The 13,745-nt window shown below is 45.4% G+C and overlaps 1 protein-coding gene across 4 annotated transcripts in view; it reads right to left on the reverse strand.

Annotated features, from left to right (window-relative positions):
- Positions 1–5,164: 5,164 nt before the first annotated feature.
- osbpl8 (oxysterol binding protein-like 8) overlaps positions 5,165–13,745 on the reverse strand; it is a 150,063-nt gene continuing 141,482 nt past the window's right edge. For all 4 annotated transcript variants that reach the window (XM_079582847.1, XM_079582848.1, XM_079582846.1 and 1 more), the window contains 3 exons: positions 11,622–11,724; positions 7,573–7,678; positions 5,165–5,317 (listed from right to left, as the gene is read on the reverse strand). In XM_079582847.1, the coding sequence (XP_079438973.1) occupies positions 5,188–5,317; positions 7,573–7,678; positions 11,622–11,724 (339 nt within the window). In that variant the 3' untranslated portion in view covers positions 5,165–5,187. The remainder of the gene's footprint in view (positions 5,318–7,572; positions 7,679–11,621; positions 11,725–13,745) is intronic.

Here is a 13,745-nt window from a genome sequence, read left to right on the forward strand (position 1 = left end):
TAAACAGAGGCTGGTTTTGATCAAAATCACAAACCCTTTTTCAAGAAACGGAGATAACGGAGGTTTTATGAAACTCTCTCCTTTCTGATTAACTCCTCTCTCCTCTACGGACACTAACGTTATGTGAAGAGGCAAATGCTTAAATATTTCCGTTTCAAGTCAATTTTCAACGACAACATTGTTACACATTTTGAAACACGCGTGTTCTCGATCTCTTTTTATGGCGTGTGCGTTTAAACAGCCTGGTTCTGGATTGAAGACTTTAACAGGATGTTTCTCAGTCGTCCTTGGACCGATTTTAACCATTTAAAGGAACAGGCCACGGTTTTTCCACACTGAGGTATGTTCTTACCTGTGCGCTCAGTCACGCAAAAAGACCAAAGATGTTGTTAGCCTTTGGCAAAAAGCCGTCGGAAGATATTTTAGTTAGCGGGTGCTGAGGGACGAAATTTACCCCAAAAACGCTTTTTCTGCGCATATTTCCTATTTATTAATATTGCCTGCAGTTCCCAAACTATCCACCAGGGTTCCCACGGCCTTGGCATTTGAAAGCTGCCACGCTCTTCCACGGACACAGACCAGACAGGTGCGGATCAACTCGTCTAAGCTCAGGTAAGAACAGATCTCAGTCTGGAAAAACGATGGCCTGTTCCTTTCAACATCACAAGTGTATTAGAGGATCTAGTTTTGTAATAATAATTTAAAAAAAAACAGCAAAAACAAGCTTTCCCGTTTCTGGCACTCAATGTGTTAAAAAGCCTTGTAACGCACACTCCACAACAGTAGGTGGCGCTGTGTGGATGTGAGGTCAAATACCACAGACTCACAGCAAGGAAGACTTTTTGTCCCCGTGGTGTTGCCGTACAGGAGGAAAGTCTGGCATAAAAACGACTGAAGGGAATTATTACATCCAGGTCAAAACGAGCGTTACGTCGAGTCACGTGACCACAAACCCGAACACTTCGCCCGAGCGACCGCAGCCCTACGAGGAGGTGACGTCATGGCTTTGAATGTTGAAAGTGAGAGTTTCTTCTGCCGCTGTGACGGGGAAAGACTTTCTGTGGAGCGAGCGATAAAACGGATTCGAGTGCACAGTGTTGCAAGACAGTAGACGAACCCGTGACCTGCGAATCGAGCCGACGGCCTCTTGTTTCCCGTCACAGCGGCGTCTTCTGAACGCTGGCTCTACTCGACAGATTTGACTAGTTTTGCTACGAAGACACAGGCGGTTTTGTCAGACTGGCTTGTGCACAGAATCCGTGTCTGGATTTCGCCCCCCCTTGAATAAACCGTACACTTTATAATAATATTTTACACACAGTGAAGTACAGGACCTACTCTACCTGGGTTCGGCCGCCCTCAGGCTGGAATGGTTCACTATGGAGCAGTACTACAATAAAAGCTCTATTCCTCCTCCCTGATCTAAACATTAAAGTGGCTATAGGAGATATTCTTTCTGTTACGGCGGCACAAACGCACACGGGAGACGCGGGTTTACCGACAACGCAACTGAAAAACTACAGCTAGGTCCTAATACAGTACTTTGTTATATCGTTCTGAAATGGTTCAAATACTGCATTATTATTATTGTTGACATATCGTGCAGACCTCATTTGGAACAGCCATCAAGTAGAGAAGCACCGATCCAGCTTTTTCCTCCCGATAATTGGTTTGAGTATCTGCCGATATCCGATAATAACCGACGCCAAGAGACTTTCCTAAAAGTGGCTGCTGTCGGTGAAGAAAGTATTACATCTATTAATAAACATTACACGAGGATCACTGGACTTCTTTACTGAATATCCTTGGCCTAAATATCAGTTATTCTTTCATAAACTAAAATACAAACACTTGGCCGCTCTGGCAGTGGCTACTTCACTTTATCAGGTGATCCAATCAAAGTTTCGGTCCCAGCATCGATTAGTCGCCGCTAACATTAGCATAGCCGTGGTGTTTTGCGCGGTGATCAAAAATACATTCACAAAGGTTAAAAGTAACTCAGCGCTTGAATCCTCCAGGTCCTGAGCTTGGTCCATATTCACTGAGGTTTAGTCGGAGGAAGTTGAGTTTCTAAAAAGCGGTGAGAGCCAAAACTGGCATCGGTTCAGTATTGGATATTTGTAGCTGATACTCGATGTTTTTCCAGTAATATCGGTATCAGATCGGTGCGTCCCTGATTCAAAGACAACTGCAGGTCTGTTTGTGATGAGAGAATAAAAATCCATGGTAAAAAAGTCTCAAGTGTCGAATCTGCGTAGTTTCCCCTTTAAAGCAGAACTAAGTAACTCCTGCCCCTAGAGGCCATAAGCGCAACTGCAGGTGTCATAGCAAGTTGTGTTTTTAACTTAATAATTGTCCGTGAGAGTAAATCCTACACTGACAGAAAAGACAAAGGGACAGAGGGATATTGTTCATCTAATTACATTGCCCGTTAGCCTGTTAGCTTCTTCGTGATTCCATTAGTGTGTATTGGTGACTCCGGCCCAGTGGCAGTCAAGTTGCAATTGTGGTTTTCTGGCCAGAGACACCAGGGGGAGATGAAAGACCCCCCAATCCTCCCATTAACACTTGTTTTACCCCCAGAGGGACGACGGAAAGGACTATAAAGGTAAACAAGTTACACAGTTCTGCTTTAAAGTCCCTAAACCATCACTGGACCCACTATTAAACTATTACACTATTGATATTTTGGCATAACATCAGCTAAACAATGATTCCCAATGTGGGGGAACGGCTGAGGCGCCCCCGAAGCAACAAGTGTACCTGAACACATCAAATAAAGCACATTTGTATTATTTGTTTGGATTGATTTGGGGCCACAGTGTTTTTAATCCTCTGCGAATTCTCCCTGCTGCCAGAGGAGGGCGCTCCAAGCCACGAATGAGATCCCTAACAGAGCTGCGCTTACTGGTCCAGCTCCCCCTGATGGAAACATTCATGTAAGGACAGATATATGAGCCCCACTGCTCCCCGCGGGACGGTCCCGGCGCGTTTGTGCCACCGTACAGAACACCGTATATTACATCGCTAATATAACGCTAACGTGGTCTGTACATGCTACCTGTACAAGTGTCCCGCTGACGTGAGTATTCTACATCTTACAATTATAGCTTGTATTCCTTTTTGAAATCCTTCTCTTTGCGGTTTAAATATGGCCGTGACAGATAAAAGATTGGCCCCCGACCTCTGAAGACGAGATTTAATATTGAAATTCAAGCAGTTTCCCCGCAGTCTGTTGGGAGTGAAATGTAACTTCGACTTTAGTAAAAAGAAAAGAACAATTAAAACAGGAAATAAAAACGCCTTAAACGTCAAGGCAAGGATGAAGATTAGTCTGTTAGTTTTTGTGGCAGTTCGCTGCTCTCCGGACGATCCTCCAGGAGGTGGTTTTTTTTCTTCTTCTTCTTCGGAATGAACCGGCGCTTCGATAAATAAAGGAAAAGTCTCAGTAGAAGCCGTGATGCGCCGGAAAAATGGGAAGTTAAAATGACTTGGATTCAGAATTTTCACCTTTGATCTTGGTCATTTTGAGGATTTATTTATCTCGAAATGAGGAGTGTCCACGTATTAATGCTCACTACTGCCACCTCAGGTCGTACGTGTAACTGCAGTCTCTATATGAACCTGAAGTAACGCCTTTCTGAGTGACAGGGCAGGATTTTAGAGGCAGTTGTGGTGAACCGGCCTGAGCTCATTCTACACATGTCCAGCTTTACCCGAATCTAAAACCTTCTTGACGAGAGAGTGATGGTGTAATGCCTCATTTGAAAGCTAAGGCCTAAGCTCTTTCCTCGTCTTTGTTGCAATTTTGTCCCGGTTTTCTTGTGTTTCGGTCACATTTTTGTGGCTTCATTCATTTATTTCTGTTATTCAACTTAAAATGTGAAACTAATATATGATATAGATTTATATAGACATATATTTGGAGTTTATACAAGCTGAGCCACAATAATCAAAATGGTGACAAATAAAGGCATATCTCACTTTGCATGTAATGTGTCTATTTCATATATTAGTTTCACACTTTAAGTTGTATTACAGAAATGAATCCACTTTTTAACGACATTCTAATTTTCCGGGAATAAGAAAGTCAAATAAAAGAACCCTTGAAATAAAAGAACATTCATTTAGCTCAAAACAAGTGAAATATCTGGAAATGTATTTGAGATTGTGAGCTTCAGCCATGTCAGCGTATGCACAGAGCCACTCACACCACTAGAGGGCCTCAGGGTGAATTCAAACCCTCTGTGAGGAAAAACAAGAGACACGACGATGTATATATACATATATATATACATATATACATATATATAAACTGTATGTATATGTATGTGTGTGCCTAAAGGAGAGACTAGAATACTTGAGGGCAAAACTGCAGTAGTAACTTCTGTCCAGTCTGTCTAAAAATGGCTAAAATCAATATTGCTAAGGGCTGGGCACCGAAACATTATTTTCCGATACGATACCTGAACGATACTTTTGTCGATACTGATATTGAGACAGAACCACAATGTGTGGAAGATCTGCAAACATCCAACATCGGGTTCATCTCCAATGTCAAGAAATGTCGGAAAAATAGGGACGAGTTTTGGGGAAAATTTTGGAGAAAATTGGGAAATTAGTCTTGAAAAATTGGCAAAAATTGGGATAACGTTCAGGAAAAAAAAGTAAAAAATTTTTGGGAAAAATTAGGAAACATTAGTAATAAAAATGTGGGGAAAAAAGGAGAAAAAAATTGTAAAAACATTCAGGAAAAAAAAATGGTGAAAAAAAATCCCATCTCATTGATACTAGTAGTGCGGTCCCCGGCCCTGTCTTTGCCGTTTTGTTCTCCTTTATTATTTCCCTCTATGTGGTGGGCTGTGCTGTGTACACAGTGGCTGACTTCATATAATTAAATGTGACTTAAAAATGTATTAAAATCGACCCCAAAACGTTGGATTTCTAAAATTTGCATTGACATCGGCCATAAAAGTATACTATCTCCATCCTTCCAGCGTGCGGAGAAACGCTGTGAATAATCCTGCTTTGATTTGGTGATAAATGTGTAAAACCAGAATGTGTCGAATGAACTCGTGTTAAATCGTGAGTGAATCCAAAACGGCTCAAGATGTTCTGAATTCAAGTCATTTGGAACAGTGGTGGCTCTGTGGAAGTGTTGGGAGCAGTCTGTAATCGTCTCTGCTGCTACTTGAAGAGGAAGTTGATGAAGAGCTGCAGGAGGATGAGGAGGGCGATGACGACGTAGTCTCTCTGCTGGAGGAAGGAGCTGGACTCGGGCCGCGCCGCTGTCCGGCTGCGCAGCGCAGTGATGCTCCTGCAGAGGACAGAGAATAATCTGGATTAAAGACGTTTAAAGACGTTACCACAGAAACACGTCACCACGATCCGCAGGAGACGGACACGGCTTCAGCTGCAAGTGTCACAAACCCTCGATGTTCAGAGTCTGAGTCACCGAGGACCAGTCCGACTTAGAGCGGGGCGATATGGCCGACAAATAAAACCTTGAGTTTGGACGATTATGATTTTAATTGATTTTATTGGAAATAAACTTAAAGGTCCTATATCATGCAAAATCGACTTTTTGGAGCTTTTAGCCATGTTGTTATGCTATGTCCTTATCAAAAAACCCCCAGAGTGTTTTTTAGCTTCATTCACGCAGTTCTCAGCAATCCTCCTGAATCCTGAATCTGTTTTTTACGTCATAGGGTCAAACAGGAAGAGCACAACTTCTGTAATGTAATGCCTTGCAGCCTGATTTTAATTTATAAAACAGCTTTAAAAAAAAAGAAAAAAAAAAGGAAGCGCTTCCAGGTCAGGGCTGAAAACGTCATGTTTGCACTGAAGGATGAAGAAAGAGCTCTTTCTAACCGACTCTGGACACGCCTGTTCTTTTTTCTTACCTAATGATAATGTCACAGAGAAAAGCGCGTTTGGCTACGAGGACTTCAATTCAACCTTCCTAAAGAAGAGGCCACTCGCCACAATTTGGAATTTATTTCCGGGATTCAGCGACTTTCACCAAAATAGTGTTTTTCTATGACTGTCTCTGATGGATGTTGGTGAACCTTCGCCAGAATCAAAGTGGATTCACTTTTATAACCAACGCCCGTCCCCAATGTGATGGAGAGGCCAGGACAGAGCGGTGAGTCAATCAAAACACGTGCTACCGTGTGTGTTAGCATGTGTGTTAGCTTGTGTGTTAGCGTGTGTGTTAGCATGTGTGCTAGCGTGTGTGTTAGCGTGTGTGTTAGCTTGTGTGTTAGCGTGTGTGTTAGCATGTGTGTTAGCGTGTGTGTTAGCGTGTGTGTTAGCTTGTGTGTTAGCATGTGTGTTAGCATGTGTGTTAGCGTGTGTGTTAGCATGTGTGTTAGCATGTGTGCTAGCGTGTGTGTTAGCGTGTGTGTTAGCTTGTGTGTTAGCGTGTGTGTTAGCATGTGTGTTAGCGTGTGTGTTAGCGTGTGTGTTAGCTTGTGTGTTAGCGTGTGTGTTAGCATGTGTGTTAGCGTGTGTGTTAGCGTGTGTGTTAGCATGTGTGTTAGCATGTGTGTTAGCGTGTGTGTTAGCTTGTGTGTTAGCGTGTGTGTTAGCATGTGTGCTAGCGTGTGTGTTAGCCATTTATGAAGCTGTGTTGCAGATGTGAACTTCTTATAACTGCATCGTGAAGTAACTTCACTTATTGCTGTGATATTTATATTTATTTTACTGCTAATAATGCATGGGCAGATCCGCTCGGAGGGAGGGGGCGGAGTTAACTGAATCGAAGCGTCTTGTCTTCTGGGTTTGGAAAATCCCCCCAGAAAATACTTATATTTCTCACAAAATGAGTGCTCCATAGCGGAAGAGGTACAACATGTCATATAAATGCCTATACTTTACTTTGGGATGGCTAAAATAGAATGATACAGATCCTTTAAAGGAACAGGCCACCGTTTTTTTTTTGTCTTCTAATTATTACTTGTCTGTCCCAAAAACATCTTAATAAGCCATGGAGTTTTCAAAGGCGTTTTAGTTTTATCGTCCTCATAGATACAGACGGCATTGCGTCATAGGAGGGGGCGTGGCCGAGGGGGAAAACAGAATCTTTTGGGACACTTTTTTTCACTCTTTTTAGTTTTTCTGGCAAAATCTAAACTTATTTATCACATACAAATAAAGTCAAGTCTAAATCAGGTCCATGTGGATGTTTATTCACAACAGATCGTTCAGTAGAAGCGAAAAAAATGGCAGTCGTAGCTAGTGCTAGCTAGCACGATGCTAACATTCAAGATTCAAGATTGTGAATGGTTTGAAATTAAGTTTCTCTCATCCTTGATTGTGGAGCGAGGGAGGGGGAAGAGGGGTGGGAGGGAGGTTAGGGAGTTACATGTAGCATCATGCTAGCATTCTCTGTTGTGCATGTATTTATGGGCTGTTGACCCACTTTGCTCCCGTCACTGTCGCTCAGACTGTGTGCAGTGAAAAGAGAAACTGAGACCAGGGCCGTAACTGAGCTATAATCCCAAAGGAAAAGGGCTGAAATGAGGCCCCAGCCCCTGGTCCCTCGTCCCCTCTATAGTAAAAGCCTCTCACTTGTTGATGTCCTCCTGCGTCCGCTTGATGGAGTCGATGGCACTCTGCAGTTCGCTCAGGTCCGTCCCCTTCTTCCGCACTCGGTTGTTGTGTTTACTTTTGTGTCCTAAAAGAAAAAACAAAACACGAGTAGAAACATCTCATTAGTCAGAAGCATTGTCACCAGAGCCCTCGTACCACAGTTAGCTTTATGTCCTACTGTGTGGTCCTACTGTGTGGTCTAATGCTGCTCACACAGACCTTGCAGACTCCAGCTGAGTCAGAGTCGCCCTGGGCTGAGCTTCTGAAGTCATGTTAAAGCAGAACATCAGAGCTCAGGTGTGAGAGTCAAGGACGGGACTGATCTCTTTGCATCACACAAACCCCCCCGGTCTGAACATGAGCCTCTGTCCAGAACCAACACATTTATATTCTGAGCCGTCTCACACTGAAATATGCTGGAGTACGTGATCATGATTCTTTTAAAACTAATCTTAAAGGCACAGTGCGTAACATTTGGATTCTTCAAGCTATTTGGTTCTTTTAACTCAAGAAAAGCTCCCCTTGATAGTGGAGTTCCCCAAGGCTCGGTTTTAGGACCCGTTTTGTTTTCACTGCACATGTTGCCGCTCGGATCTATCTTTCAAAGACATATCGTTCCACTGCTTTGCTGACGATGTTCAGATTTATCTTCCATTTAATGTTAAATCAAACCCAATCTAGGCCCTGCACAAATGTCGTGATGATGTAAACTCAATTTTTTAAATTTAAACAAGGAAACAGAAATTGTGCTTCCTGTTTTCACTGGTGCATGCAGCCACCTCTCATCTTTCTGTCGTCCATTTGCAAAGAGTCTTTATTTTGATGGTGACTAATAGATAAGTTATATGGTCAGCACAAGCTTCTTCCAGCTGAGGCTTTTGGGGAAGGTCAAACCCTCCTACCACCATGCCAACCTGAGAGAGTGGTCGACACGCTCATAACGTCACAGCTGGACTATTGTGACTCATTATATAACGGCCTTGACCAGTCGTCCATCCACAGACTCCAGCGAGTCCAGAATGTGGCAGCTGCTCACAGGGACCAGACCACAGGAGCACCTCATCCTCTCTCCACTGGCCTCCTGTGACTTTCAGAATCCACTTTAAAATGTTACTGTTTGTTTTTAAATCTATTCATGACTTGGCTCCTTCGTATTTAAAGAGGGGGTATTATGTTTTATATCACATAGCACCAGTCTATATCACACTACAATGATGACCAAACCTTCTGTTGGTCTGTAAATGCATTAAATTAGAATAACTGCCTTGTATAAAATTGCTCTCTCAAAATGGCTGTAGCGAATGTCTTGAAATAGGCCTCTGTCTCTTTAAGACGCCCCTCCACACGCTGTCTGTGGCATCATCACAACACTCACTCGTTGGCTCCACACATATTCAAACTACAATAGATTTTCGGTGCATTTAAATTTTTATTGTTGGAAAGGAGCTACGCGTTATCGCTTTGTGAACAATGGCCACACAGGATATTATTTGATCTGAGTCTGACCTGGAAAGTGACTTTGGAGACGAACCTTCCACACCGCATGCTAAGGGGCTCTTGCCTGAAAAATAACTGCTGTTTGGAGGCTCTAGTCCCTCTTTGCTACTGCCTGCCCTATGGATCTCTAACTATACCCCCATGGACGACACCAGGATCTGCAGGAGCCCATACGATTCAAAAGACGGACATTATCTCCGCAGGCGGACAATGGTTTTTTGAGGTTACCCGTTAGCTTGTTATAATCGACTACAGCTCATTGTTGATGAAAAGTCTGCAAAAAACCACACATGTGTAAAGCCAGGCTCATTGTGTGATCATCGTAAAGGCTGCTTCGAGTAGCTGCTGCTTTATTGACGTTATTTGTGCATAATATGCTGGCTGTATTCAAGGAATTTTCCGATCTAGCCGTTAGCACCTCGCGGCTAGCTTGTTAGCTCCGGGAGAAAGCCACTCGGCTATGCCCCATTGTAGATGAAAAGTGAGCAATAAACTTCATAATCAACAAGCCAGGCTCCGTGTGTGATCATTGTTAAACGGTTCTTTATGTGTGTGGTGGTTTTATTGACTTTATTTGTGCATATTTCTCGTTTTCACGTGATGACTCGAGGTTTAGCTTAGCATTAGCTTTCTCTGGAGGCTCTGTGCATCATCAAGGCCCTAAGACATTCCCAGCGCAGAACCAGACACTGAAATAAGCGTCCTAGGAGGACTCAGGCAAACCTGTCCCTAAAATGGCCGCCATCAGAGTTTTTACAGATTACTCAAAAATACGTTAATGTGCCAAGGCAACACTTCAGGCATGTTTTTAATGAGGGAATGAGATAATAACATGATGTAAAGCTTGAAAAAGTCGATTTTGCCAAGTACCCCCCCTTTAAAAGACTTGGTGGATTTGCAGACTCCGGGCAGATCATTGAGGTCTTCTGACCAGTGTCTCTTAGACTTTAGCCCACGGTCCAAACGAAAAACCAGAGGAGATCGAGCCTTTGCTGGTGCTGGGCCTAAACTCTGGAACTCTGCCTCTGGAGATCAGAGCGGCCTCCTCTGTGGACAATCTCAAGTCATTGATGAAAACGCATCTCTTTGCACTGGCTTTTAACTCCAGCTGAGCGAGACATTCTGATTACGCTGCACTTTTTATTTTTTCTACATTACTGCAGTAATATGTTTTTTGTGTCTCTGAATATGGAAAGCACTTTGGGCCAGTACTCGGTTTTTAAAATGTGCTATAGAAATAAACCTTGACCTTGACCTAAAATAGAACTTCTAAAAAGAAGCTCTGAGAAGAAACTCTGAGAAGAAGCTCTGAGAAGAAGCTCTGAGAAGAAACTCTGAGAAGAAGCTCTGAGAAGAAGCTCTGAGAAGAAGCTCTGAGAAGAAGCTCTGAGAAGAAGCTCTGAGAAGAAGCTCTGAGAAGACGCTCTGAGAAGACGCTCTGAGAAGACGCTTTGAGAAGACGCTCTGAGAAGAAGCTCTGAGAAGACGCTCTGAGAAGAAGCTCTGAGAAGAAGCTCTGAGAAGACGCTCTGAGAAGAAGCCCTGAGAAGACGCTTTGAGAAGACGCTCTGAGAAGAAGCTCTGAGAAGACGCTCTGAGAAGACGCTCTGAGAAGACGCTTTGAGAAGACGCTCTGAGAAGAAGCTCTGAGAAGAAGCTCTGAGAAGAAGCTCTGAGAAGACGCTCTGAGAAGACGCTCTGAGAAGACGCTTTGAGAAGACGCTCTGAGAAGAAGCTCTGAGAAGACGCTCTGAGAAGACGCTCTGAGAAGAAGCCCTGAGAAGAAGCTCTGAGAAGAAGCTCTGAGAAGACGCTCTGAGAAGAAGCCCTGAGAAGAAGCTCTGAGAAGACGCTCTGAGAAGAAGCCCTGAGAAGAAGCCCTGAGAAGAAGCTCTGAGAAGAAGCTCTGAGAAGACGCTCTGAGAAGAAGCCCTGAGAAGAAGCTCTGAGAAGACGCTCTGAGAAGAAGCCCTGAGAAGAAGCTCTGAGAAGAAGCTCTGAGAAGAAGCTCTGAGAAGAAGCCCTGAGAAGAAGCTCTGAGAAGAAGCTCTGAGAAGAAGCTCTGAGAAGAAGCTCTGAGAAGACGCTCTGAGAAGAAGCCCTGAGAAGAAGCTGTGAGAAGAAGCCCTGAGAAGAAGCTCTGAGAAGACGCCCTGAGAAGACGCTCTGAGAAGACGCTCTGAGAAGAAGCTGTGAGAAGACGCTCTGAGAAGAAGCTGTGAGAAGACGCTCTGAGAAGAAGCCCTGAGAAGAAGCTCTGAGAAGAAGCCCTGAGAAGAAGCCCTGAGAAGACGCCCTGAGAAGACGCTCTGAGAAGACGCTCTGAGAAGAAGCTCTGAGAAGAAGCTCTGAGAAGAAGCTCTGAGAAGAAGCCCTGAGAAGAAGCTCTGAGAAGAAGCTCTGAGAAGAAGCTCTGAGAAGAAGCTCTGAGAAGAAGCTCTGAGAAGAAGCTCTGAGAAGAAGCTCTGAGAAGACGCTCTGAGAAGAAGCCCTTAGAAGAAGCCCTGAGAAGAAGCTCTGGTCTTCCTTACGTTCGCTGCCGGACGAGTCGTGGTGGTCGGGCTCCGGAGACGAACAGCCGCTCTCCGGACTCTTGGGTTTGTCGCTTTTGTGCTTCCTCTTTGGCACCGTCACCTTGTGAGAAGGAAAGACATAAAGACAGGAGAGGTGAGCTGGTCAGTCAGGACGCGGCGGTGAGTGGGGCTGCACGGTTTGGGAATCACGCGGAAATCCAGACTTTGTGGGTTTACGTTTGAAAATCACCACGAGCCGCAGAATCGGTGAGATCGGAGTCCGAGTCAGATCCAAATACAACAAATCACACGCATCTGTCGTTAAGCAGATGAGTTCAGCCAAATCTGGGCGTTTTAAAGGGAATTTGACAAACCTGGCAACACATGCAGCTGAATGTGTTCTGGCTGTTGTTGTATTTTCAATGAATTTATGGCGAAAAACAGTCGAGCCCTGAGCGGCAAACCGTGCAGCCCTACAGGTCATGTGATGCAGCAACATACATGCTCCTGATGAGGAACAACATACATGCTCCTGATGAGGAACAACATACATGCTCCTGATGAGGAACAACATACATGCTCCTGATGAGGAACAACATACATGCTCCTGATGAGGAACAACATACATGCTCCTGATGAGGAACAACATACATGCTCCTGATGAAGAAATTAATTATTAAAGGGATAAGTCAGATTTAATGCTTTTTGATCTGGTATTTGAACAAAACATATAGGTTTTCTACACTCATCCCCACACCCACGTGTGCAGCTCTTTTTGTTTTGAGTTAAGAGGTTAAAAATAAAATAACTTTTCTTCTTTAAGTTGCTGCTTCACTGAAAACTTACTTAAAAAGATATTATCCATCGACCTGAATTCTGGCCATGAACACAAGATGGCGCCACCCACCACGAGCTCCTGAATAAGGTGAATAGAAGTGAAAGAACCTAAAAAGTCTTGGACCCACAGATAATGGTTCCATGTCCCACAGAACTGCCCTGTCCTGGATATAGGCCATACATCTGCTAGGGCTGGTCCTCTCTGCCTCTGCTCAGAGGGAGAAGGTCCTGTACCTGCTAGGGCTGGTCCTCTCTGCCTCTGCTCAGAGGGAGAAGGTCCTGTACCTGCTAGGGCTGGTCCTCTCTCTGCCTCTGCTCAGAGGGAGAAGGTCCTGTACCTGCTAGGGCTGGCCCTCTCTCTGCCTCTGCTCAGAGGGAGAAGGTCCTGTACCTGCAAGGGCTGGTCCTCTCTGCCTCTGCTCAGAGGGAGAAGGTCCTGTACCTGCTAGGGCTGGCCCTCTCTCTGCCTCTGCTCAGAGGGAGAAGGTCCTGTACCTGCTAGGGCTGGCCCTCTCTCTGCCTCTGCTCAGAGGGAGAAGGTCCTGTACCTGCAAGGGCTGGTCCTCTCTGCCTCTGCTCAGAGGGAGAAGGTCCTGTACCTGCTAGGGCTGGCCCTCTCTCTGCCTCTGCTCAGAGGGAGAAGGTCCTGTACCTGCTAGGGCTGGCCCTCTCTCTGCCTCTGCTCAGAGGGAGAAGGTCCTGTACCTGCAAGGGCTGGTCCTCTCTGCCTCTGCTCAGAGGGAGAAGGTCCTGTACCTGCTAGGGCTGGTCCTCTCTCTGCCTCTGCTCAGAGGGAGAAGGTCCTGTACCTGCTAGGGCTGGCCCTCTCTCTGCCTCTGCTCAGAGGGAGAAGGTCCTGTATCTGCTAGGGCTGGCCCTCTCTAGGCCCTCTGCTCAGAGGGAGAAGGTCCTGTACCTGCTAGGGCTGGTCCTCTCTAGGCCCTCTGCTCAGAGGGAGAAGGTCCTGTACCTGCTAGGGCTGGCCCTCTCTCTGCCTCTGCTCAGAGGGAGAAGGTCCTGTACCTGCTAGGGCTGGCCCTCTCTAGGCCCTCTGCTCAGAGGGAGAAGGTCCTGTACCTGCTAGGGCTGGCCCTCTCTAGGCCCTCTGCTCAGAGGGAGAAGGTCCTGTACCTGCTAGGGCTGGCCCTCTCTCTGCCTCTGCTCAGAGGGAGAAGGTCCTGTACCTGCTAGGGCTGGCCCTCTCTCTGCCTCTGCTCAGAGGGAGAAGGTCCTGTACCTGCTAGGGCTGGCCCTCTCTAGGCCCTCTGCTCAGAGGGAGAAGGTCCTGTACCTGCTAGGGCTGGT

The sequence above is a fragment of the Gobius niger genome (genome assembly GCF_951799975.1).
Source record: "Gobius niger genome assembly, chromosome: 2".
Taxonomy (NCBI): domain Eukaryota; kingdom Metazoa; phylum Chordata; class Actinopteri; order Gobiiformes; family Gobiidae; genus Gobius; species Gobius niger.